We start from the raw sequence: 25,606 nt of genomic DNA, 5'->3' as shown, positions 1-25,606 counted from the left end.
AGTTGGTGGTGTAGTAACACATGTCGGTTATTATTTTATTGACAATATAACCTATGACCTTGTTAGGGAGATCTCAAGGATGATGAGGCAGGGCTGGAGGGAGAGAGGGAGCCCTTTCCAGACCCGAGGTTAAATTTTATTTTATAAAGACACAACAGTGACAGGGCTGCTGTCGCTCTGCTTGGATGGGGGCATTGAGCTGGAGTGTGCCTTTGATGGGCACCCGTCCGCACCATGGACACCAGACAGTCCTGATTGTCCTTTTGGTCTCTGGTGTCGAGAACCCCAGTTTGCAAATGGCACAGCAGCATCTTTATAGCTCGCTTTGCGCAGTGAGGTTATGCTTTGTTCTCATGTCCTCGAAATTCACCGGCTCGTAAGGTCACTTGATTGTGAGAGCCTGGGGGGCTCAGGACCACCGGGCACATAGTTTCCCAAAGTTGGTCAGTCATGTCACCCCAGTGCCTGTGGGCAGGGCCCCGGGTCCCTGTGGTTTCAGAGGAGGGATGTGTGCAAGCCATGTTTCCAGACATCTGCACAACAGCAGTGTGAAAAAGGGCCTGTGGGGATCCCTGGGTGGTGCAGCGGTTGGGCGCCTGCCTTTGGCCCAGGGCGCGATCCTGGAGACCCGGGATCGAATCCCACGTCGGGCTCCCAGTGCATGGAGCCTGCTTCTCCCTCTGCCTGTGTCTCTGCCTCTCTCTCTCTCTCTCTCTCTCTGTATGACTATCATAAATAAATAAATAAAAAGAAAAAAGAAAAAGGGCCTGTGAGCTCTAGGGACCACGTCCCAGGCCCTGGGGTGCAATGGGGATGATGGCCTTCACTTGTGATCGAAGGAAGTTCTGGACCAGCATAATTGCTTACAAACCATCCAGGTTCCATGGACCCCTTCTTTCAGTCTCCCCATCTCCCACCCTGCCCTCCCCACTCTCCCCTCAAGCAGAGGTTTGAGCACTAGGGACATTGGGCATTGACCGCCAGGACCTCTAGTCTTAGGAGTCAGATCCGATTGAATCTGGAAGAAGCTGTTGGACCGTCCCATCCCTACTGCCATTTTACAGCTGCAGATGTGGGGAGGATGAGGCCCCTGTGCTGGCGAGGCTCACTCCAGGCAGGGTGGAGAATGGTTTTCAGGATGGGGGGAGATCTGCAGAGTGGGAGGCCTGGGGATCCCGGGGCTTCACCCTCTAGACAGTTTGGAAGCTGGTCAACTTTCAAAGGAGATTGTCCTTCCCCCACCCCTGTAGCCTGCAGCTGTGCACATGTGTATTGTCTCCCAGCTGTCCTTACAGGGCCCAGCTGGGGCCTGTTGTCGCCTGTGGAGCCTGTGAGAAATGGGGGTGGCTGGAGCTGGAGCTGTGGGGGTATCAGCCGTAGCTCGATCCGGGGGGGGGGGCAGGACGTGGCCAGGGCTGGGCAGCTGTGATCCACTGCTGCCTTCTGTAGGCCCTTCCCACGTCCTGTCCTTCCTACCCTCACTTGGGGTGGCTTCCCGTGCTCCTGTTCATGGAGGAGACTGTACTCGTCCATTCCTCCTTGGGCCAGGCTGCTGAGAGGGGTCTGGGGAACTTTGGTGAGCTGTGTTGGGAGCCTGCCAAAGCCAGTGAAGTGGAGAAAAGTTTCTGGCTCTGCTGTGGCAGGCTGGGGCCCACTGTGGAGCCCTTCGTGCTCTCCGAGCAGCCTGTGTTTCTGTTTGGGAACAGAGGCTCATTCCCTTCACCTTTGTCAGAGATGGAGAGGGGGAGGGAGGGAGAAATTGGATGGGCTCTGGTGGGGCTCTTATAAACACAAGGTGTGCATGTTGACAGAGCTGTCACATGGCTGCTGGGAGATCTCAAGGATGATGAGGCAGGGCTGGAGGGAGAGAGGGAGCCGTTTCCAGACCCGAGAAGGACAGGTTGGGGAAGGTTCGAGGAGGGGTGGGTGAGTCTAGTCATCTGTCTCAGCGGCTCTGGGGACGGGGAGCCCGAGTCCTCAGGGCCTGGGGGAGAGAAGGCACAGTGTGCTCAGCCTTCACACTAACACACTGACCCTGCCTCTGCCACCCACTTCCCAAGGTGCTGCTGCTGGTGTGGAGAGGGAGGGCTGGGGAGCGTGGCTGGAGCAGACCGTCCCCAGCACACGGAGCAGCTCACACCGGGCCAGTGGCCACTGAGGGATGGTCATGTCCTGGTGTTTCTGCAGTGCAGAGATGTCAGGGTGCAGATGGAGCCGGGGATGGGCGGGCCGGGTGGGCCCCTCCTGTCCTGATCCTAGATCATCGGGGTCGACTGGGGCCAAGGGCCGCTGGACCCTCAGAGCCCTGGAGCCTGTCTCTGCCCGTTGTCACCCTTCCCTTGGGCCCCGAGGAACTCCCAGCCCCTTCCTTTCTCCCCAGGGCTGGTCCTCCGACCCCGGCCAGTCCTCCTCACGCCCTCCAGCAGCTCCTCACTGGTCTCTGGCTATTTCCCCAGATGTTCTCTTATTTGTCCTCAGTAGGGTTTAACTTTATTACCTAGTGTTCAGGGGAGAAAAAGCAAAAGGAGAAGTTAGAAGTGTACTCTTCACATGGTGATAACTCACATTAGCCTCTTGTGTCCCCCAGACTTTTCTCTGATACGTTTCCATGAATTAAAAAGGGACTGTAGCCTCTTCTTGCCCTGCAACCTGTTCCTTCTAGCCCTGTGTCCTTGAGGTCTTTTCAAATCCATCACTGTGGTATTTTTAATGGCTGTTTAGCCTTTCACCTTAGTGATGCCCCCTCCTTTATTCAGCAAAGCCCCTGTTGTTGGCTGGAGGTTGTTCCCGGGGTTTTGCCATCCTAAATAACACTTCCAGCAACCACACACCCTGGAAGCCTGATTTTTGCATGCATCCTTAAGTATTTCTCTGGGAGGGGAGACCACTGTGGGGTGGGGATTACTGCGTCCACCAGGGTGCCCAGCCTGCCTCACATGGGTGGAAGGTTCGGCTGTTGGTGATATCGATGATGGTGATGGCAAATTCGGGGGCCTGGTGCTTTCACTGAACCCTTGGATGTCTCTGGCCTCATTTCGTGAGATTTGTGGCTAGCATGTCCTCCAGCATCCTGTTCCCATCCACATTCTCTCTCTCTCTTTTTGAAGATTTATTTATTTTAGAGCAAGAGAGAGAGGCAACAGGCAGAGGGAGAGGAGAGCAAGGATCTCAAGCAGACTCCCTGCTGAGTGCAGAGTCTGACCCTGGACTCAATCTCATGACCCTGAAATCATGACCTGAGTTTGAAATCGAGTTGGACACTTAACCACCTGAGCCACCCAGGCACCCCACATCCACACTCTTCAGAGCCAAGCCTGACTTCCCTTTGCACCTGCCCTAGGTCTTTGCACTCCTCCCCGTCAGCGGGGTTTGGCTTCTGGGTGGCCTGATCCAGTCACTTACAGCCCTAGGTCCTGACCAGGTGTGGAGGGTTAACCCCTTTCTGACAGTCATATTTTTGCCAGGAGAGTATGACTATAAGGGGTCAGGGCTGTGTCTTTGTGTCTCTTCATATCCATGACCCTCCGAAAACAGCAGCAAAGGGCCAGGCCCATAGCAGGCCCTCATGAACACGTGGTAGGCCACATACCTGCCCTGTCTCCAGCTACAGGTCAGCTGGCCCTTTCTGGGTCTCAGACTTGGTATCTGTGCAGCGGAGGTGGAGGGGGCCAGGTCCCTTCCTGCCCTGGATTTTCCTACCCCTTCCTCTACCACATGCTTCTTGTTCCACAGGTTTGGGGTCCTGAGGCTGCCGGCAGACTATGGGTACAACGGCCAGTACCGCCCAGCAGACAGTTTCGGCGGGCGCCCCCTTTGAGGGCCTCCAGGGCGGAGGCACGATGGACGGTCCGCACTCACTCAGCGTCCACTCCTTCCAGAGCACAGGCTTGCACAACAGTAAGGCCAAGTCCATCATCCCCAACAAAGTGGCCCCCGTCGTGATCACGTGAGTGGCGGGGGTGGGGTGGGGCTGTGACCATGTCCCTAGAAGACAGGGTTGGGGCAGCGGCCTGGAGGAGGGGTGGCACCCAGCACGTAGCCTGCAAACCGCTTTCCTAGATGAAGATCCTGAGGCCCAGAGAGGTTAAGCAGTTTGTCTGGAGTAACGCAGCAAGTGAGTGGCTGAGTGGGTCTCTAGGCTCATGTTACTTATGGGCATGAGGACATGAGGCATGGAGAGGGAGGAGTGGCTGGTGGGGGGACGCCCTTTTGAAAATAATTTTTGGCCCAACATTTTCAAAGGGAGTTTATATACTTGGATGTATAAAGCTTAGATTTTTATTTTTCACAACCAGTAATTATGGCTTGAAAGTGAGGTTAATACCAGGTCGTTAAAGAGCTGTGAGCTGAAAAAGCTGGAAGCTGTTGGTTACCTCTCTTAATTAAGTCCTTGAGGTGGATCCCTGGGTGGCGCAGCGGTTTGGCGCTTGCCTTTGGCCCAGGGCGCGATCCTGGAGACCCGGGATCGAATCCCACGTCGGGCTCCCGGTGCATGGAGCCTGCTTCTCCCTCTGCCTGTGTCTCTGCCTCTCTCTCTCTCTATCTCTCTGTGACTATCATAAATAAATAAAAATTAAAAAAAAAATTAAGTCCTTGAGGGACGAGGAGGCTGAGGGTTTGTTCTGACACTGTATTTGAGACAGTGCACTACATGCACCCAGAGGAAAGGGGTCCGGAAGGGGGCTCTGCAACCCTGTCTGCCCTTATGGGGTCAGTCAAGGAGGGGCTGCTGGGAGCCGGAGGCCAGGAGGACAAAAGAAGCATTGGCTGTGTCTCCTGGTGAATGGAGAAGCCTTATCTTCTGTTGAATCTGCCTCTGGGCCCCTCCTGGACGCAGGAAGTAGGACACGGTGAGCTAAGAATGAACTGTGTTCCACACATGGAAGTTTGGCAGAGACCTAGTAGACGGGACTTTCTGTGTAAGGAGACCTGAGGGCCGGGAATGATAAATCTGCCTTTTGGCTTTGAGGCCTGGCAGGAAAATTAGAGTCCTAATCCATTACTGTGCTCCTGATAAGGGGAAGAGAAGAGACCTGATATGTATTCCCTCTCCCAGGGATGACACATCTAGGTTTGGCCCCCCGAGAGCGGTGTTGAAGACACTGGTCCTGGGCCTGGCTTTGTGACCTGGGGCAAATCCTCTTCCCTCTCTGGGTCTCATTTTTCTTAGCAGATTATGTGGGGATGACTTGCAAGATATTTAACCAAGTGCTGTGGCTCAGAACAGTCACGGGGCTGCTGAAGAAATCTGCCACAGTGGGACTGTGTGTGTCTCCTGGATCCAGCATGAGTGCAGTACCCCTGGGGTTGCAGCATGGGTGCGGGGAAGAGACCTTAGAGATCACCCAACATGGGGTTTGGCAAACTGTATCCTACAGACCCAATCCCGCCTGGCATCTGTTTTTGTAAATAAAGTTTTATTGGGACACTGCCAGTCCTATTCACTTATATGCTATCCGTGGATACTTAACACCTCAGTAGCAGACTTGTAGTTGCAACAGAAGCTGTATGGCTCCCCAGCCAAAATTATTTACTATCCAGTTCTTGTTATCAAAGGTTTTCTGACTCCTCATCTTATACGTCTTAGATCAGATGTGAAAACTGGATCTGAGCACACAAACTGGAACTCCTGGGGTAGAGGGATTTGCACACCACGTGACGAGATGGAGGCAGAGCTGTTAGCGGGACCCCAAGTCTCTTGACTCCTCGCCTAGTGCTCCCCTGTCCCACTCATTCCACCACCTGGCCTTCCCTAGACGCAGGGAGCAGAGGAGCAGACACCAGAGAAGTGCGAGTGTCTTATCCATTTGTTACAATCGGCACAGAAGCTTGTCGTGTCTTGAGCGCACAGACCCACCCTGGTTTAGCATCTGCAGAACTCTAGTTTCGTACCTCTTAGTTTTGTTTGAAATGGCCCTGTGTAGAGGTAGCATTGCTACTAGTAAAAGTAATTCTATTAATAAACCCTGTGCCCAAGGCCCTTGGCTAAGCGCTTACGTTCAGCCGTGCCTTGAATTCTCACAGCCGCCCTGGGAGGTGAGGATTACTGGAAACGGAGCCACAGAGAGTTGAGTAACTCCAAAGCCACAGGGTTGCCGAGTGCTGGAGCTGGGTTCGTGCCCAGGTCACACACCCCCGAAGCCTGTGTCCTGAGCCACCTCACTGTGCTGTGGGATTCTCAGTGTGGCGTTGTTCTGAGAGACAATCTGATGGAAGGGTCACTTGGGACCCAAGTAACCCTTGAATAGGAGGCCTTAAACAAGACCAAAGCTTCTCTCTACACTAGAGTCCAGGAGGTGCTCCAGCCTGGAATGGTGGCTCTGGGTCAGCCAGGCCCCTCCTCTCTTGTCTCCCCACCATCATCAGCATCTACTTCTTGCCATCACTTCTGGGTGCTAGCCAGGGAGAAGGAGAGAAGAAGGCACCCACCTTTTCTTTAGCGAATGGCCCAAAAGTTGTACACATAGCACTTTTCCTCATATCCCATTGGCTAGAACTTTTTTCTTTTTAGAGATTTTAATATATTTGAGAGAGAGCAATAGAGGGAGAGGGAGAGAGAGAAAAAGAGAGAGAGAGAGAAAGAGAGAGAGAGAGAGAGGAAGGGTATACAGAGGGAGAGGGAGAAGCAGACATTCTGCTGAGCGGAGAGCCCTGTAGGGGCTTGATTCCAGGACCCTGAGATCATGACCTGAGCCCAAGGCAGATGCTTAACTGACTGAGCCACCCAGGTGTCCCTCCATTGGCCAAAACGTAACCATATGACCATCCTATAGCTGCAAGGGAGGCTGGGAAATATAGTTCCCCGCTGGATGGCCCAGTCACAATTGCAGGGTTCTGTTCTTGAAGGAGAGGGTGGATGTTGAGGACAGCAGGCCATCTCTGCCACAGAGGGGTGGTCCAGGGCCTGGGAAGGGTGGGGTGGCCCTGCTGTGGGGTCTGGTGAGGATGGGGGTTAGTCAGATCGTGAAGGTTTCCTGACTTGGGCTCTGTTCTGCCCTGGCAGGTATAATTGCAAGGAGGAGTTCCAGATCCATGATGAGCTGCTCAAGGCCCATTACACGCTGGGCCGCCTGTCAGATGCCACCCCTGAGCACTACCTGGTGCAGGTGAGGTCAGCCCGGGCCCTCCCCCTTCAGGCTCTCCCACCCCTTCCCATCCTCCTGCCTCCCAGGGTCCCTCCCTCCTGCTTTCCCCGCTGGCTCCTCCCTTCTCTGCTTCTGCTCTCACCCCACCCTCTGGGGCCCTTATCCACTTCCTCCCACGCCCTGGTTTCTGGGGGCCACTCCCCCTGCCCGTGGAGTCCCCGGCTCTTCTCTTCTGGCAGGACACTGCCTGGCCCCAGCCTGCCCCCACCACACCCTCTGAGCAGCAGGAAGAACAGAGACAGGGTCCCAGCCTGCTCCCCCCAGCCTGGGGATCTCCATCCCAGTCTCTGAGTCCCAGAACTTCTCTGGCTTAGCTGTTTTTTCCCCTCACCTCTACCCTAGAAAGTGAAGTCTCCAAGCACAGATGACTTTTACTCTGTGGTCAGTGCGTCCATCCACGCCAGCCGGGGAGGGAGGAGCTCCGTCCCTCGTCAGAGCTCCAGGGCCTCAGGAAAGGGCTAGTGCAGGATTCCTCTAGCTGATTCCTGAGGCCCCAGTTGTGATCCCTACTTGGCCCTTTCTCCAAGCCCTTTCTCTGGCCAAGGGAGACATTTGCCTTCTTCGTGGAGAGCTTCGGGCCCCAACCTAGGGCCAGCCTCAGTCTCCTTCCTCTGGAGTGCCTCTCCCTGGTCTCTTCTCAAGGCCTGGCTCTGATGCTGCCTCCTGTGTGAAGCCTTCTCTGATTCCCCACCAGGAGGAACTGTTTTTCCCTTTCCCATGCTAAATGACACCTTTCTTGGGATCACAGATGGTCATGTATTTTGTTTGTTTTTTTTTTGAAAAGCTTACAGACAGTTTGAAGAGCATGTCCCCTGCCCCATCTCTCTGCTCCCCATCCTCTGGGGCCTGGGATAGAACTCCACCTACGAAAGATGTCCCTGAGCCATCTGAGTAACCCCCTGTGGCTCTCCCCCTGCCAGGGACGCTACTTCCTGGTGCGGGATGTTGCTGAGAAGATGGATGTGCTGGGCACTCTGCGGGGCTGTGGGGCCCCCAACTTTCGGCAAGTGCAGGGTGGGCTCACCGTGTTTGGCATGGGACAACCCAGCCTCTCTGGATTCAGGCAGGTTCTCCAGAAACTCCAGAAGGACGGACACAGGGTAAGTAGCGCTGCTTCCAGGCAGGATCCGGCCCCCCAAATCTGGCACAGGGGCTTCCGGGAGGGCCCTGGCCACATGATAGGGAGGGTGGCTGGGGACGCAGACTGGGCTCTGCTGGGCATTGAATGCCGTGATGATCATTGTGGTCGGCATGGTTGAGATTCTGGGCCAATATTTATTGCCATGTCATTTGTGGCTATGGGGGCCCTAAGGTCAGGAGCCCTTATACACCTAACTTTGAGAACCTCGGAGAAGTCAGAAGGGTGACAGTGACAAGAGGGGACAGGTGATAACGAGAGAGCCACAGCATGATGACCAGAGCTGACATATGCTTGTGTCAACCCTATGAAGGCAGGGCAGTTCCTCCCATTTCAGAGGAAGAACATAGGCCCAGAGAGGATGAATGACTGGTGTCAGCTTATGAGGCCCAGCTTATGAATGGTGTCCCAAGACCCAAACTAGGCATCTGGACTCTAAATGCATATTTTTTTAAAAAATTTTATTTATTCATGAGAGAGACAGAGAGAGAGGCAGAGACATAGGCAGAGGGAGAAACAGGATCCCTGTGGGGAGCCTGATGCGGGACTCCATCCCAGGACCACAGGATCATGCCCTGAGCCCTGAGCCAAAGGCAAACGCTCAACCACTGACCCCCCGGGCATCCCTAAACGCCTACTTTTAATGTCTGCTCTTTCCTGCCTGATGCTGAGGTGGGGTTTTGAGTGTTTGCAGGGTGGAGGCTGAGGGCCCGCTGTGATTGCAGGCTCAGTGTGGGCAGCCCACGCCTGATTTGACCTGAGGTTTAGCTGGAGAGTTCTCAAGTGAACCAGAGTGGGGTGGGGTGTTAGCTCTGTGCAGGTCCTGTCTTCTCAGCCCGACAGCAAGTTCCACAGGGAAGGGTCTGCCCACATACCTCTCTGGGTGTAAGGTGCTCAGTGAATGAATGATTGCATCATGGTGGTGGACATTCATTTCTTCACCTGGTGTCTGTCAAGCACTTGATTGATCCAGCGTTTCGTGCTAGGACTAGTGGGATGTGTAAGGAACCTGTAGTCCATGAAGGGAGATGTACTCACTGATCATGTTAGTATGAAGCAGGAGTTACCACCATGAGCTTTGGACAAAGGGCTGTTGGCCCCGAGAAGAGGGAGAGTCGCGGGCAGGTGGCATTTGCACTGAGCTTTGCTTATTGGGCAGGATTCATGTTGCAGGGACCGGGCGGGGTGACAGGTGCTCAACGAGGGGGGAGCAGCCTGTACAAAGGCCCAGAGCTAAGAAGGTCGAGCGTCCGTGCTGGACAGTGGTGACAGCTTCTTCCGCCTTGGGCTCCTGGCAGGGGTGCATCATCTTCTGTGTGCGGGAGGAGCCCGTGCTCTTTCTGCGCGCCGACGAGGACTTCGTGCCCTACACACCCCGAGATAAGCAGAATCTTCACGAGAACCTCCAGGGCCTTGGACCCGAGATCCAAGTAGAGAGCTTAGAGCTGGCCATCCGGAAAGAGGTGAGGGTCACTGATGTGGGTGGGGGGGCCCCCCTTTGCTGGCAGGCCGCGGGCAGCTCATCGGCCCTCACTGGCCCATGCCCACTCACATCCCTCCCCGGCTTGGGCGAGCAGCTGGCTGGAAGGCCAGCTCGTGGGAAGCCAGAGGAAGGACATTTTTTTTTTTTAAGATTTTATTTATTTATTTGACAGGGAGGTATAAGCAGGGGGTCGTGGCAGAGGCAGAGATAGAAGCAGGCTCCCCTCTGAGCAGGGAGCCCGACATGGGGGTTGATCCCAGGACCCCGGGATCATGACCTGAGCTTAACCGACCGAGCCACCCAGCACCCCAGGAAGGACTTTTTTTGCCTCTGTTTGGCCCAGCTCTGTTTGCCTCTGCCCCTTTCCCTCCCTGCACACCTCCTTCACACTCAGCACCCTTGTCTAGGAGGGAGTGGAAGTAGCATCAGACGAAGAGCCCCAACACTGAGGGTCAGCCCTCTGTGAGCCGCCACTGCTCCCGATGGGCCTCTGTCTGTTTCTGAGGTGCCTCTCTTCTCCTCCTCCACAACATGGGAGGCCTGCCAAGTTCCTGAGGCCGTTGACACACCGTGGGGTTGTGTACCTGGAGTGTGTGGTCACGGGGCCCCCAGAGACTCCCCGGGCAGGAACCTCCTCGTCACCTCTGGTGCCCAGATGAAGGAGCTTCCCCTGTCCTTTGGCCTGATGGCTTAGCTGGCTCCTGCTGTCCACAGGGCGGGGCACTTCCTCCGTGGCCCCAGTGTGGGCCATGTCATTTTGTACATGGGTGGCTGCCCTCAGGCCATGGGCCACCTCCGTCCTGTCAGGACTCCCAGGGCACAGAGTACTTCCCTGTGGCCAGGTGCTTCCCCCTGGAGGCAGAGCGGCCCATCGGTGGCCTCTGTGGGGTCCAGTCCCTCTAGAGCTCAGCCAGGAAGGCCAGGAGGGGCCTGAAGGTCAGTCATGGCCCCCCACCCCAACACCTCCTGTAGATCCACGACTTTGCCCAGCTGAGTGAGAACACCTATCACGTCTACCACAACATTGAGGACCTGCTGGGGGAGCCCCACTCTGTTACCATCCGGGGCGAGGACGATGTGCTCGTGACCAAGGAGGTGTTCCAGCGGCCCCTCTTCCTGCAGCCCACCTACAGGTACTGAGCGCCAGTCCCACCTGGGGTCACCAGGTGACTAGGGCCACACAGGATGCCAGTGTGCTGGGCATGGGTGCTCTCTGGCCCTGCTCTCCAGCTGTGGCCTCAGTTTCACTGTGTGCAGGGTGGGCTAGTTCCCCACACCCTCTTCCCCCACAGGAATGCAGGGGTGAGGGGGGATGCCTGGGCTGTGCCTGATGGGTCTCTCCCCCTCGCCTGGCAGGTACCACCGCCTGCCCCTGCCAGAGCAAGGGGCCCCCCTGGAAGCCCAGTTTGATGCCTTTGTGAGTGTCCTCCGGGTAAGTCAGGGCAGGAGGGGCTGGTGGGAGCACAGAGTAGGGACAGCTGCCTGCAGAGTGGGTCTGGGTCTGGGCCCTGTCTCCATGGTGAAGCTCAGGGCAAGTGTGGCCTCTGGCTTTCCTCAGAGCAAAGTGTTGTGTAGGAGGTGGAATGTCCGTATCTCTGTGGGAGTGTGTATTTGTACATTCTCCGCTGCCAGAGCCCAGCGCTGACGGTCTGAAGGCCTGGGTTCTGGGCAGGCTCAGTTGTTAACTTGCTGTGTGATCTTTGGACAAATCACCTGTCTAGACACCAAGTTACTGGAGCTAAAAAATTCCTATCCGTAGACTCCTGGGCTGGTGTTTCCTGAGTGCGGGTGGTGTTTCTTTGCCAGCCCCTGCGGAAGAGCCACCTTATTTAATTTGTATTTCGGGGCTTGGGGGGTGTTAATACAAGCCTGTCCCCTCTGAGCAATCTCACTTCTCAGACCAACTCCTTGAGCTCCGCCAGGGCCTGGGAAGGAGGCAGGGCTGTGTTCCTTGGGGCGGGTAGGGCAGATTAGGCTTTGAAGTTTGGTAAGAGAGGCTGAGCCACCTGTCTAGGCACCCCCCCATCCTTGCCAAAGACTGCAGGGCACGGGTGGGCCCACGTCGTGATCCCCTCGACCTCCCCGGCTTGGTCCCAGCAGAGGGGTTTCCAGGTCACGCTGTTGCTGATGGTTCTGGTCTTTCCCAGGAAACCCCCAGCCTGCTGCTGCTCCGAGATGCCCACGGGCCCCCCCCTGCTCTCCTCTTCAGCTGCCAAACGGGCGTGGGCAGGACCAACCTGGGAATGACCCTGGGTACCCTCGTCCTGTTTCACCACAGCAGGGCTGCCTTGAGGCCCGAGTGAGTGTGGGGATGAGGAGTGGAGAGGGCAGGGCTGGAAGGAGTCTGGGGACATGGCAGGAGCCCAGGGCCGGCGCTGGGGGTGGGGCAGGTGGCATTCATCTCCTGGGTTGCCACAGACTTGCTGAGTGACGTGGAAAAAGTCACTTGACCTCTCTGGGCCTCAGTTTCCCCAGTGGGGAGCATGCCCCTTGCTTCCCCCAACCTGAATGGGAAGGAAGACTTGGACCCTGTAGTCCAGGGCTTCTCGGCAGCTGTGTGAATGGGAGCGTCAGTGTGGTGGGGGGACAGAGGTAGAGGCCTTTGGGGGCACTGCCTATGCTACTGACCCCTTCCTTGTCAGGGCTGTCCCCCTGCAGACCAAGCCACTGCCCCTGGAGCAGCTCCAGGTGATCCAGAGCTTTCTCCACATGGTGCCTCAGGGGAGGAAGATGGTGGAGGAGGTGAGCCAAGGGTCTGGGGGCGGGGGTCCTCGGTGGGCTTCGCTTCCTCCCCATCGCTGTCGCTGCCGCTTCTTGACAAACCTTTCTTCCCTTCCACCTCCCGCCATCCTCCCCCGGCCCTGCTCCCTCCCTGCTGCCCTCCTGCCCTGGTTGGGGCACCAGGTGGACAGAGCCCTCACTGCCTGCGCGGAGCTGCATGACCTGAAGGAGGTAGTCTTGGAACGCCAGAAGAAGCTGGAAGGCACCCGGCCAGAGGGCCCAGCCCAGGTGAGGCCCGGACCGTCTGGGGCTGCTGAGTCCTGCGACCTCATTCCGTGAGGCCTGCTGGCTGCTTTCTGTCCGACCGACTCTTCTGGTTGCTGCTTCTCCTGGAGGAGAGAGGTGTTCAGAGGAAGGGGAGATGCAGGAGCGAGGCCTGCAGGAAGGACAGGACAGGGAAGAGGGGAAGTTTACTTTCCCTGGCCGGGTCCCCTCGTTGCAGAATAAACAGGATGGAGGAAGGGGCTGCTGGCAGGGGTGCTGGGGGGCCTCTGGGTCCAGAGACTTCCCAGATCGCTCCTGGCTCCCCTCCTCCTGCCAATCAGTGCTTTGCTGTTGCTTTGGGTCGGCTGGGGTTTGGTCCAGCCCGCTGCGTCTGGAAGAGTGATGGGCTCTGGGCTGTCTCAGCGCCCTGTCCCTGCGCTCTGGGGAGAGGCGGTTGTCTTGACAGTGTTTGCGCATGACAGTGCATGGAAGGAATCTAAGGCCGGCAGAGACTTTTTCTTCTTTAACACTTAAAAAAAATAACTTTGAAAAGCAGTAGTGTGGTATGGAAAAATGAGAAATTGGAGAGGGAAGAAAGTCACCCATAATGCCAGCGTAGCTGCTGTGAGCATCCGGGGCTGGCTTCCTCCCACGTGCTTTGTGACGATCTTGTGTCGGGTGCTCCACGGCACGTTTGCGGCCTGCTGGTAGCCCTTCTCTTCAGCTTCCCGTGCCACCCCTGCTTTTGTCATGGCCATGCTTGCTGGCTCTGTGACGTCAGCCGTCGTTGGGCTGCTAGGTTAAGAGCATGGGCTCTGGCCTGACCACCTGGGGTCCGGTCCTGCCTCTGCCACCTATATAGGTGAGTGGACGTGGGCAACCTGCTTCACGGCTCTGTGCCTCAGTTTCCCCACTTGTAAAACAGGGCCAGTAACAGTAGCCACCCTGTAGAATTGCTGTGAGGATCAGCTGAGATATGAGCCATGAAGCCCTTCGATGGGAGCCTGGCACAGAGCAGGTGTCCTTGGAATGTCACCTGCCATGATTCACTCACTAATCACGGTTCCCTTGGATGGGCCTTGGACAGTTGAGTTGCTTCCAGTTTCTCATCTGTGTAAATTCCTTTGCCTCAAGATAATTTCATGAAAGCAAAGCTGTTTTATATTTAGGATTTTTTTTTTCTCTTAGCTAGATTAGAGGTTGACAAACTATGACCCATGGGCCAAATCCAGCCCAGTAAAGAAGTTTTCCTAGAACATGGCCTTGCCCATTCATTTCAGTCCCATCTGTGGCTCTCTCAGGCTGCAGTGGCAGAGTGAGGCAGGTACAGCAGAAACCCTGGAATATTTACTACCTGGCCTTTGAAAGAAGTAGAAGTTTGCCGAGCTCTAGCCTGGATTTCCAGTGATGGGGTTAAATGTAATCAAAGAGCATAACCTTCCTTTCAGGCCTATATGAGCCTCACTTGCCCTCCAGAAGGTGGTTGTGACCCCACAGGAGAACCCTGAGATGCGAAGGTGGAGAGAGGGAGCTTGGGATCCTCTCTGATGGCTCCTTACCCCCAGAGCACACTGGGCTGGGGTTAGGACATTTGTCTGGGGACCCAGCTCTCCTTGCCATCGTCACTTCATTTCTCAGAAGTGAAGGTGAAAATAATGGCCCCCTTGGAGCACCGTGAGGAGGGTCTTTTTGTTTCCTTGTGGTGGGGTCACAGTTCTGAGGGGGGGGGCCTCTGGCTCAGAGGTGGGTGTTTATAGACTTGCTTCCTCACCTTGATTATACAAGCGCACGACTTGGTGCACAGAGTGGGCGTGGAGGTGAGGGGGTCCCAGCCTGTCTCTGGGCTCAGAACCTGTGGGCGAGGCGGTCCCCAATCCGATAGCAGTAGTGCTGGGGTAGCCACCAACGCTTTCGCTGTGCCACAGACTAATCACAGCCAAGGGGATAGCGTGAGCCACTTGGGAGAATTTCCAGCCTCGCAGCACTGCGTTATGAAGGAGGGGTAGACTGTGTTCCGGGGGATTTCTGAGGCTTACCTCCCGCCGGTCCGGGGATGGGCACGGGGACGGGATGGGGATGGGGTGGTGCCAGGAGCCCTTTACCACCGGTGTCCCTCCCTGTCACCTCCTCGCAGGGCCGCAGCAGCCAGCACGGTGTCCGGCAGAGGGCACTGCAGAACCTGGAGCAATACTTTTACCTGATCCTGTTTAATTACTATCTGCATGAACAGGTGGGGCTGGGGGAAGGGGAGGGCCACAGCCATCCTCCTGGGGTCCCTCTGGCCTTGTCCCCCGTGGTGACTGGCATGGGGCTGCCGAGGTCCCCCGTGGAGTTGGGGAGGGGAGTGGGGACATCTGTGTTGGTTCCAGAGGAAGGTGGGTGTGGGGGGTGCGTGGAGAGACCCAGTTAGAGTGGTGGTCCCAGAGCCGTGGGTCGGGCCGAGGGAGCACCCAGCTCTCTCCCCCCTGGCCCCAGGCTCTGTACCCTTTGCCGGGGCTTTGGGGCCTGGAAAGATCTTGCTTCAGACCTCCTGGCCCTCTTTCCTCATCCCTGCCCTGGACCGTGATGGATGTCTCTGGGGGCTCCCCCGCCACAGGGCAGGCTGGGAGAGTTTGGGATGGCCTCGTGCCCCTGAACTCCCGTCTCTCTGCCTCGGGCTGCAGTACCCGCTGGCCTTTGCCCTCAGTTTCAGCCGCTGGCTGTGTGCCCATCCTGAGCTGTACCGCCTGCCTGTGACGCTGAACTCCGCGAGCCCCGTGGCCCCAGGGGACCTCATCACGAAGGGCTCTCTGGTGAGTGTGGCTGGCTGGCTGAGGGAGTGGGAATGGGTGTGGGCCCGGGGCTGGCGGGCCCTTGACGCCTGATGGGTCGGGTTAGGCATTGCCCTCCTTCACAGAAGGCAAAGGGGCGATGGCCTTTGGGGCGGCAGGATCTTCCTGTGAGTGATGTGGAGTTGATCTCAGGCCCTCAGGAGCGTTTGTAGCTTTGGCCACTGGTGTAGTCGCTCTCCTCATTCTCAAACCCGTGTGCTCTGGGCAAGGAGGCGGGAAGCCTGGTTCTGTTTTTTTTTTGTAAAGGTTTTATTTTTATTTATTCATGAAAGACACAGAGAGAGAGAGGCAGAGACACAGGCAGAGGGAGAAGCAGGCTCCATGCAGGGAGCCCGATGCGAGAATCGATCCCGACACCCCGGGGTTGTGACCTGAGCCCAAGGCAGACACTCAACCACAGAGCCACCCAGGTGCCCCGGGAGTCCTGGTTCTGATGTTTTTGTCACCAGCCTCTCATTTTTGAGCGCCGGGTTCCTTATCTGGAGAGTGGGCCCTGTCGCTTTTCTCCTCGCCAGCGCAGTGATGAAGTTGCAAGAGTGCAAGCGTAACTTTGTAAACTGTAAAGCGCCTCCTCTGCCCCACCTTGGGCCAGGCTCTGAACCTCAGTCAGCTGCTCTCCCCACAGGTGGCAGACGACCTTGTCTCCCCGGATGCACTCAGCACCATCAGAGAGATGGATGTGGCCAACTTTCGACGGGTGCCCCGCATGCCCATCTATGGCACGGCCCAGCCCAGCGCCAAGGTGACCACCCTAGGGGCCCTAGGTCCACTCGTAGGGTCGGGGCAGGGCTGGGGGGGAAGGCTGAGCCTGAGTGAGCCCTGTCACTCACTGATGGCCCTCCTGTCCCCCCCAGGCCCTGGGGAGTGTCCTGGCCTACCTGACTGATGCCAAGAGGAAGCTACGGCATGTTGTGTGGGTCAACCTGAGGGAGGAGGCCGTGCTGGAGTGTGATGGGCACACCCACAGCCTGCGGTGTCCTGGGCCCCCCATGGCCTCCGACCAGCTTGAGGTGAGGCACCCCCCCCGCCTTCTGCACATGCCTGCCTCAGAGGCCTTCTGGGAAACTGGCCTGGGAGGATCTTCAGAAGGTCCCATGCCCCTCTTGTAAGTTGGAGAAACTGAGGCTGCAAGAGGAGCAGACTCAGGGAGTGACCGAATCAGGACTCCCACTTTGGCTGTCTCCCTGGCTCTTGGTCGGACCCCTCAGGCTCAGGAAGGGGCAGGGGTGCACCCAGTAGCCAAGACTGGTCCTGGTCATGTCAGGCTCATGTCAGCCTGGCGGCTACCTCAGTGGCCTAAGCCCTCTGTCCCACCCTCCTCTAGCACCTGGAGTCCCAGCTGAAGGCCCACCTGAGCACGCCTCTCTCGGGCACTGGCAGTCCACCGACCCGCAGGTTCCAGACATGCCTGACCATGCAGGAGGTCTTCAGCCAGCACCGGGCTACCTACCCTGGCCTCACGTACCACCGCATCCCCGTGCCAGACTTCTGTGCGCCCTGCGAGAAGGTGAGGGGGCTGTGAAGGCCGGGCCTCTGGGGAGGGGGAGGAGGCCTTCTCCTGCTGTCCCCTGCTCTGGCCTGGGACTTGGTCCTGGGCACAGCTCCCCCGAGGGACTGGGAGCCTGTTCCACGAACCTTCTGATTCGACCGAGTGGTTATTCACAGCACTCCTAGCTTCGTGTCTGCAGGGCACGTATGCACCTGTGTGTTCATTACGTGTGGTAGGTGTGTGTGTGTGTGTGGGGGAAGCACGTCCCTGGTGTTTGTGTGAATGTGTGTTTGTTGGGGAAACATGTTTGGAGGGTGTGTGGGGTCCCTGTGGAGCGTGTACGTGTGTGTGGTGGGTGTACTGGTGTGGAGTCTGTGATGCACGTCTTGTCTTTACCAGGGGAGAGGTGCGTGGCTGGGGAACCGTGTGGTGTGGTGTGTGTGTGGAGGGAGCCGTGGAGTGCTTGCGTATGACCAAGGTCATTGGTGTGTTATGTGTGTGGTCTCTGTGGGAGTCTGGGCTGTTTGGGTGTCTCAAGGTCCATGGATACGTCCGTGGTGTGTGTGTCCTCACTTACGGCACGTGGGTCACCGTGTGCCTGTGTGATGCCTCCGTTGTTTGGGTGATGTGTCTACGCGGGTGTGGATCTGTGCGGGGCGCGTGTGGGGACTTGCCAGGTGCAGGGGTGATCCTCTGGTTGCCGGTTGTTTGTCTCCCCCTGGTGGACCCGTGCTGCAGCAATCGGCTGTGTGTGTGCACGTGTGTGTGTGTGTGTGTGTGTGTGTGTGTGTGTGTGTGGCCTTGGATCCCTCGCAGGCACCATCGCCACCAGGGGTCCCCTGGGGACACGGCACATGGGAGTGGCATACGCACGTTTTGTGTCCTGCCCGGTGGAGGGTGTCAGCGTGTGTGCGTGCGCGCTCATGTGTGTGACCGGGGCCTGGGGGCGGGTGACAGTCCACAGGCGCGTGACTTTACAAGCACGCGGTCTGGCGTGACCTGCGGGACTTGGGCCGTGAGCGTGACCCAGCTGGGGCCCTGGCCGGCCCAGGACAGCTGCGCTGGGGTTGCCGTTGGGAGCGGCAGGTGCGTGGGGGCCGCCCCGGGCGCCCGCTGCCCGACTCACACCCTGGTCTCCCCACCCAGGATTTTGACCGACTGCTCGAGGCTCTGCGGGCCGCCCTCGCCCTGGACGCGGGCACCGGCTTCGTGTTCAGCTGCCTCAGCGGCCAGGGCCGGACCACCACAGCCATGGTGGTGGCCGTGCTCACCTTCTGGCACATCCAGGTGTGTGTGGACAGGGCAGGGGGCACCTGGGCCCGGGACGCTGCTGGGACAGAGGTGGTGCACGGGGGAGGGCACGACCTGGACAGAGGTGCTCCCCGTCCCAGCCGCTGTCCTCCCTCAGGGCTTCCCCGAGGTGGACGAGGAGGAACTCGTGAGTGTGCCCGATGCCAAGTTCACCAAGGGCGAGTTTGAGGTGAGCGTGCCCCTTGGGGCCTTGCGGGGATAGCTGGGTGAGGGGAGAGGGCAAGTGTTGCTGCAGGTCTGGGGGGTCTTCAGAGCTCTTCTTACTCATATCACCATCTTCCTCCTTGTCCTCTGAGTGTTCCCCTGCTCCCATTTCACAGATGAGCAAACTGCAGCTGGGTGAGCGTGGCCCTGGACCCTGGCAGATGGCTATTGGAGAAGGGGGGGCTTGACTGACCCCCCTGCCTGGCCCTGCCCTTGGCTGCCCCTTGCCCTGGAGGAGGCCTCTGGCCACGTTTTGTCTGGGTAACGCTGACGACTGCCCAACAGGTGCCTGGGCCCCAGCTGTGGCTGGTGACCTTGATGTAGGGCCGTGGCGTGTCCCACTCCACCCTCATTTCAGTCCAGGGCACTGGATGGACGGCCACTGACACTTCCTGTACTATGCGCCTGCCACACGCCATCATCCCAGACACCCTGCAAGTGGGCGGCAGGGACCCTATCCTACGGCCGGGGGATGTGGAGCTCAGAGCTGGCATGTGGCTCTCTGGTGTCGAGGCCGTGGTCGGCTCCTGCCTAGATGGCTGGCCTCATCACATTCCCTTCCCCTGCTGTCCCTGCCGTCCTATCACCCTGGGACGGCACTCTGCACTCTCCCTCAACCTTGCCAAGCTTCCTCGGCTTCTTGGCCTTCGCATATGCTCTTCCCTCCCCTGAAACTCCTCTCTTCCTAATCCCCGCTGATTGGCTGATTCTTAGATTTTTATTTTTTAAATTGTGGTAAAATATGCATACCATGTAATTTACCATTTTAACCATTTTTTAAGTGTATGGTTCTGTGGCATTGAGTACGTTCACTTTGTCGTGCAACCGTTACCACCCTCCAGCCCTCCAGAACTTTCTCTTCATTGCAAACTGACCATACCCATAAAACAGTAACTCCTCATCCCTCCCTGCCCCCAGTCGCTGGTGACCACGGTTCTATTTTCTGCCACTATGGACTTGACCGTTCCACATACCTCATATAAGTAGAATCATACAGTATTTGTCCTTCTGCGTCTGGTTTATTTCACTCAGCATCATGTCCTCAGGATTCATCCATGTTGAGTGTCTATTAGAGTTCACTCCTTTGGAAGGCTGAATAAGACTCTGTTGTGTTGGACATACCACATTTTGTTTATCCACTCATCTGCCAGTGGACACTTGGGTTATTGTCACCTCCTGGCGATCGTGAATCATGCTGCTGTGAACACGGGAGTACACATGCCTGTTCAAATATCTCCTTGCACTTTTGGAAGTGGAATTGCTGGATCATATGATAATCTGCTTCATTTTTTAAAAAAGATTTTATTTATTTATTCATGAGAGACGCAGAGAGAGAGAGAGAGAGAGAGAGAGAGAGAGAGAGAGGGGCAGAGACATAGGCAGAAGGAGAAGCAGGCTCCATGCAGGGAGCCCGATGTGGGACTCGATCCCCGGACTGCGGGATCACGCCCTGGGCTGAAGGCGGGCACTAAACTGCTGAGCCACCCAGGGATCCCAAAATTTTAAAATATTATTATTATGTTTTCTGTTCAAGTTCTTTGCCCAGTTTTGATTTGGTTTTTTTGTTGTTGAGTTAGGGGAATTTTTATTTTTTTTTATTATTATTTTTATTTATTTATTTATTTTTTCCTGGTACTGATTTGGTGTTTTTTTTTTATATAAATTAATTTTTATTGGTGTTCAATTTACCAACATACAGAATAACACCCAGTGCTCATCCCGTCAAGTGTCCCCCTCCGTGCCCGTCACCCATTCACCCCCACCCCCCGCCCTCCTCCCCTTCCACCACCCCTAGTTCATTTCCCAGAGTTAGAAGTCTTTATGTTCTGTGTCCCTTTCTGATATCTCCCACACATTTCTTCTCCCTTCCCTTATATTCCCCTTCACTATTATTCATATTCCCCAAATGAGTGAGAACATACACTGTTTGTCCTTCTCCGATTGACTTACTTCACTCAGCATAATACCCTCCAGTTCCATCCACGTTGAAGCAAATGGTGGGTATTTGTCGTTTCTAATGGCTGAGGAATATTCCATTGTATACATAAACCACATCTTCTTTATCCATTCATCTTTCGATGGGCACCGAGGCTCCTTCCACAGTTTGGCTATTGTGGACATGGCTGCTAGAAACATCGGGGTGCAGGTGCCCCGGCGTTTCATTGCATCTGAATCTTCGGGGTAAATCCCTGAGTTAGGGGAATTTTTAAATGTATTCTGGAAATTGATGCCTTATTAGATAATGTGATTTGCAAATAATTCCATTCCTTCTGTTGGTTGCCTTTTTACACTGTGGATGGTGTCCTTTCTCTTGTTACCTTTCTGATGTCATATCCAAGAAGTCGTTGCCAAATGCAATGTCATAAGGTTTCCCTCTATTTTCTTCTGTAAGTTTTATGGTTTTAGCTCTGTGGTTAGATCTTTGATCTGGTTTGAGTTAAATTTGCATGTGAAGATCCAGTTTTCCCAGCACCACTTGTTGAAATGGGCCTTGAGGTGGCCTTTAGTGTGGGGTGAGCCTGTTGCTGGGATTGGGGGTCCAACCTACCCCCCACTTTTCTCTGTGCTCCTCGGGCCCCAGGTGGTGATGAAGGTAGTGCAGCTGCTGCCCGATGGGCACCGTGTGAAGAAGGAGGTAGATGCAGCCCTGGACACGGTCAGTGAGACCATGACGCCCATGCACTACCACCTGCGCGAAATCATCATCTGCACCTACCGCCAGGTGAGCCTTGCCCCTCCCCTAGTGCACAGCGAGCTTGTGGCTGACTGGATGTGAGGTGGCCAGGGGTCCCTCATCGGTTCTGTTACTTCTGCACCTTCTGGAAGTGATCTGTGAAATGGAAACACGCCCAGCCCCAACTCATCCTGGCTTGATTTGGGAGTGCTTGACGAGCTGCATGCTCTGGTGACAGTGATGTTCAGAGTGTTTGACAGCTGTGGCAGCCCTGGGACTGGCCAGCCATGTGGCCAGTCAGAATGAACACCCTGTCCTAGACTCCAGTGCTGCCCTGTGTTAACCCTTCAGTTTCTGGGTCATGGGGGTGCTGAGGGTCCCTGGAAGGAGTCATATTGGCCTTGGCCACTCCAAGGTCTTGGCAGGTGGCTGTTTAATGACCAGCAGGGCAGCCGTTCAGTGTTTTAATGGCTGATGATTGATCCATGCCTACCACTCAGGACCTACACGTATGTCTATGCTGCCTGGGGGCTGGCGCTGGCCCCCAGATTGACCTCTTCAGTTAAAAATTGTGTTTGGATAACTCATTCAATCATAAACATTAAAAGGTTTCCATAAAAGTACAAGTTTTATGTAAAAATCCAGAATTTCATCCTGTGTAGGAAAAAAAATGTGCCTTTCTGTTAGTCGTCAGCAGAGCACTGTCATACACAGCTCTCCTGGCCCCGTGATATGACCCTCTGGGAAAAGTTCACCCGCCCCCATTCCAGAGGCCAGGATGTTGCTGACCTCAGGGGTGGGAGGAGAGGGATCCCTGAACCCTGTGGGTCCAGCGCTCCCTGGTGGTGGGGGTGGCAGGTGGGGTGGGGGTGGAGCAGAAGCAAAATACAGTCATTCCTCAGTATGGCCACCAGGTGGCCTTAGTGAGCTGGGCCTGGGCCAAACTCTCAAAGAGGCTGAAGAGCAGAAGGCCTTCACTCTCTCTGCCTTTTTAACCCTGGTGGCACCCTAGTTTCACACAGGAGCTTTGAAACATAACCATGCCTGAGTTCTATCCCTAAAGACTTTGACTTAGTAGGTCTACTTGGGGGCTAAGGTGTGGGTCTTTTTTAAAAAGTTCCCTAGGTGATTGCAATGCAGGGTCAAAGTTGAGAACCATCTAGTTTAAGCAGGAGTCCCCAGCTGTGGTGAGTTTCAAGGTCACCTGGAGGGCCCCGTTGCTGGGCTCCAGGTCTGAGTTTCTGATTCCATAGGTCTGGATGTTGGGTGAGCTCTTAGATGACATGGATGCTCCTGGTGGGGGGCCATACTGGGGGATCTGTGCAGTCCTGTCTCACCCTCTTGCTGTCTTCTTAATAACAGCTTTATGCAAATAGAATTCACATACCATACAATCCAGTTATTTAAGGTATGCAAGTCAGTGGTTTTTAGTACATTCACAGAGCTGTGTGGCCGTCACCACAGCCAGATACAGAACATTTTCATCACCCCGTTTCCCCCTCCCCCAGGCCTAGGCAACCGTGCATCTACTTTCTGCCTCTATGGAATTGCCTATTCTGGACATTTCATAAAAATGGAATCATACAATATATGGTCCTTGTGATCAGCTTCTTTTACCTCAGTGTGATGTTTTCAAGTTACATCTGTGTTCTAGCAGGGATCATTATTTCACTCCTTTTTATGACCTGTATCCTGTTATATGGCTATATCACTTTCTGGTTTTGATGTCGTGCCTCATCTAAGGTCCTGAGAATTTACCTCTAAGAAGTAAGTAGTTTTCTTCTAAGAGTTTTATAGTGTAACTCTTGCATTTAGTCTTTGATTCATCTTGAGTTAATTTTTATATATGGTGTGAGGTAGAGATCCAACTTCATTCTCTTGCATGTAGATATCCGGTTGTCCCAGCACATGTGTTGAAAAGACTGTTCTTTCCTCATGGAGTTGTTTTGACACCTCTAAAAAAATCCGTTGACTGTAAATGTGAGGGTTTGTTTCTGAGATCTCAATCCTGTTCCATTGATCTATTTGTCTATTCTAGGCCAGTAGCATGCTGTCTTAATTACTGTGATATTGTAGTGAATTTTGAAATTAGGAAATGAGGTCTCCCAACTCTTTCTTTTTCAGAATTTATTTTGGCTATTCTGGGTCCCTTGTGTTTCCATATGAAATTTAGGATTAGCTTGCTAATTTCTGAAAGAAAAAAAAAAGCCAGCTGAGAGTTGATAGGTATTACATTGACTATGCAGATCAATTTAGGGAGTGTTGCCATCTTAACAATAGTTACTCTTTTTTTTTTTTTTTTTTACAATACTTACTCTTTTGATCCATGAACAGGAGATGTCTTGACATTTCCGTAGGTCTTCTTTACTTTTTTTTTTTTAAGATTTTATTTATTTATTCATGAGAGACAGAGAGAGAGAGAGACAGAGAGAGAGAGAGAGAGAGAGAGAAACAGAGACACAGGCAGAGGGAGAAGCAGGCTCCATGCCGGGAGCTTGATGCGGGACTCGATCCTGGGACTCCAGGATCACGCCCTGGGCCTAAGGCAGGCGCTAAACCGCTGAGCCACCCAGGGATCCCCTCTTCTTTACTTTTTTACAAGATATTTGAGAGTTGCCAAGTAAGTTTTATATTTCTTATGTTAAATTTATTCGTAAGCAGCTTACTGCTTTTGTGCTGTTGTAAATAGAGTTGATTTCTCAATTTAATTTTTTAGTTTGTTCATTGTTACCATTTAGAGATGCAATTGATATTTACATATTGATTTTCTATCTTGCAACCTTGTGATATTAATTCATTAGTTTTAATACTTTCTTTAGTGATTTTCTTAGAATTTCCTATTTATAAGATCATGTCATATGCAAATAGAGATAGTTTTGCTGTTTCCTCTCTAATTTGGATGCCTTTTATTTAATTTTCTTGCTTAATCACCCTAGCTAGATCCTCTAGTGGAATGTTAAGTAAAAGTAGCTAGCACAGATATCCTTGACTTGTTCCTGATCTTAAAGGCAAAGCCTTCAGCCTTTCACATTAAGTATGATATTAACTGTGGGTAGATGTTCTTTGTCAGCTTGAGAAAGTTCCTTTCCATTCTTAGTTTACTGAATTTTTTTTTTCTGTGAGGAGATGTTGAATATTGCCAAATGCCTCTTTATGTCTGTTGAGATGATTATATGGTTTTTGTCTGTTATTCTATTGATATGGTGTATTACTTTCATTGAATTTTGGGTGTTTTATTTTTTTAAAGATTTTATTAGTTTATTCAAGAGAGACAGAGATAGAGAGGCAGAGACACAGTCAGAGGGAGAAGCAGGGTCCATGTAGGGAGCCTGATGTGGACTCGATCCCAGAACCCTGGGATCACATCCTGAGCCAAAGGCAGACACTCAACCACTTGAGCCACCCAGGCGTCCCTGAATTTTGGGTGTTAAACCAACCTTGCATTTATCCGAGTGGGATAAATCCTACTTGGTCATGGTGTGTATCTTTTTACATTGCTAGATTCAGTTTGTTGAGGATTTTTACATCAGATTCTTAAGAGACCTTGCCCTGGTCTGTAGTTCTCTTTTTCCTTTGATATCTTTGGTGTGGTGTTAGGGTCTTGCTGGCCTCACAGAATGTGACTGGCTCACTTTTTTGCAGATGAAACCAAAACCTCTAGAGGAGAGAGGTCATCATTAAGTGCAATAGTCAGCTCAGGCTACCACAACAAAATACCGCCACCGCATAGCTTAAACAGCAGAAATTTATTTTCTCATATAGTGGGGGCTGGAAAGTCCAAGGCAAATGTTCTGACTGGCTTGGTTTCTAGTGAGTGCTGTCATCCTGCTTGCATATGGCCACCTTCTCACTGTGTCCTCTCAGGGCCTTTCCTCAGTGCCTATATGTGGACAGATAGTGGGGAGGGAGAGAAGGAAGGAAGGGGCCCTCTGGTATCTTTTCTTCTAAGGACACTAATCTTAGAAGTCTTGGAACTGCTGATAGAAAACAAAGAAAGAGGTAAAAGCAACCTTAAGCCCAGTAGTTGGGATGTCACAGGCCAGTTTTTAAAAAGGGGAAGGACCTTCCTAGCATTGCTAGTGTATAACCTTGTTCAGTGTGTCCATTTTAGAGAAAGGAAGGAAAGAAGGAAAGAAAGAAGCAAACATTTAAACACCTCACTACTAGGACACCTGGGTGGCTCAGTGGTTGAGCATCTGCCTTTGGCTCAAGGTGTGATCCTGGGGTCCTGGGATCAAGTCCCACATCGGGCTCCCCAGAGGAGCCTGCTTCTTCCTCTGTGTCTTTGCCTTTCTCTCTGTGTCTCTCATGAATGAATAATAAATAAAAGAAAGGATATCTTAGTA

General features: G+C 54.2%; 1 protein-coding gene across 3 annotated transcripts in view; it reads left to right on the top strand.

The window, feature by feature from the left end:
* The window catches only part of PALD1 (phosphatase domain containing paladin 1), a 77,218-nt gene that overhangs the window by 36,628 nt on the left and 14,984 nt on the right, over positions 1–25,606 (top strand). For 2 of the 3 annotated variants that reach the window (XM_055325725.1, XM_055325724.1), the window contains exons 2-18: positions 3,733–3,946; positions 7,004–7,106; positions 8,066–8,245; positions 9,582–9,746; positions 10,739–10,899; positions 11,123–11,198; positions 11,914–12,065; positions 12,409–12,508; positions 12,671–12,775; positions 14,886–14,981; positions 15,415–15,543; positions 16,208–16,324; positions 16,437–16,592; positions 16,907–17,089; positions 18,218–18,358; positions 18,480–18,551; positions 21,168–21,308. In XM_055325725.1, the coding sequence (XP_055181700.1) occupies positions 3,762–3,946; positions 7,004–7,106; positions 8,066–8,245; positions 9,582–9,746; positions 10,739–10,899; positions 11,123–11,198; positions 11,914–12,065; positions 12,409–12,508; positions 12,671–12,775; positions 14,886–14,981; positions 15,415–15,543; positions 16,208–16,324; positions 16,437–16,592; positions 16,907–17,089; positions 18,218–18,358; positions 18,480–18,551; positions 21,168–21,308 (2,262 nt within the window). In that variant the 5' untranslated portion in view covers positions 3,733–3,761. The remainder of the gene's footprint in view (positions 1–3,732; positions 3,947–7,003; positions 7,107–8,065; positions 8,246–9,581; positions 9,747–10,738; positions 10,900–11,122; positions 11,199–11,913; positions 12,066–12,408; positions 12,509–12,670; positions 12,776–14,885; positions 14,982–15,414; positions 15,544–16,207; positions 16,325–16,436; positions 16,593–16,906; positions 17,090–18,217; positions 18,359–18,479; positions 18,552–21,167; positions 21,309–25,606) is intronic. The other variant, XM_055325726.1, reaches the window with a different exon arrangement.

The sequence above is a fragment of the Nyctereutes procyonoides genome, unplaced genomic scaffold, assembly GCF_905146905.1.
Source record: "Nyctereutes procyonoides isolate TBG_1078 unplaced genomic scaffold, NYPRO_anot_genome, whole genome shotgun sequence".
NCBI classification, from domain to species: Eukaryota; Metazoa; Chordata; class Mammalia; order Carnivora; family Canidae; genus Nyctereutes; species Nyctereutes procyonoides.
This window is presented reverse-complemented; position numbering and strand designations above follow the sequence as displayed.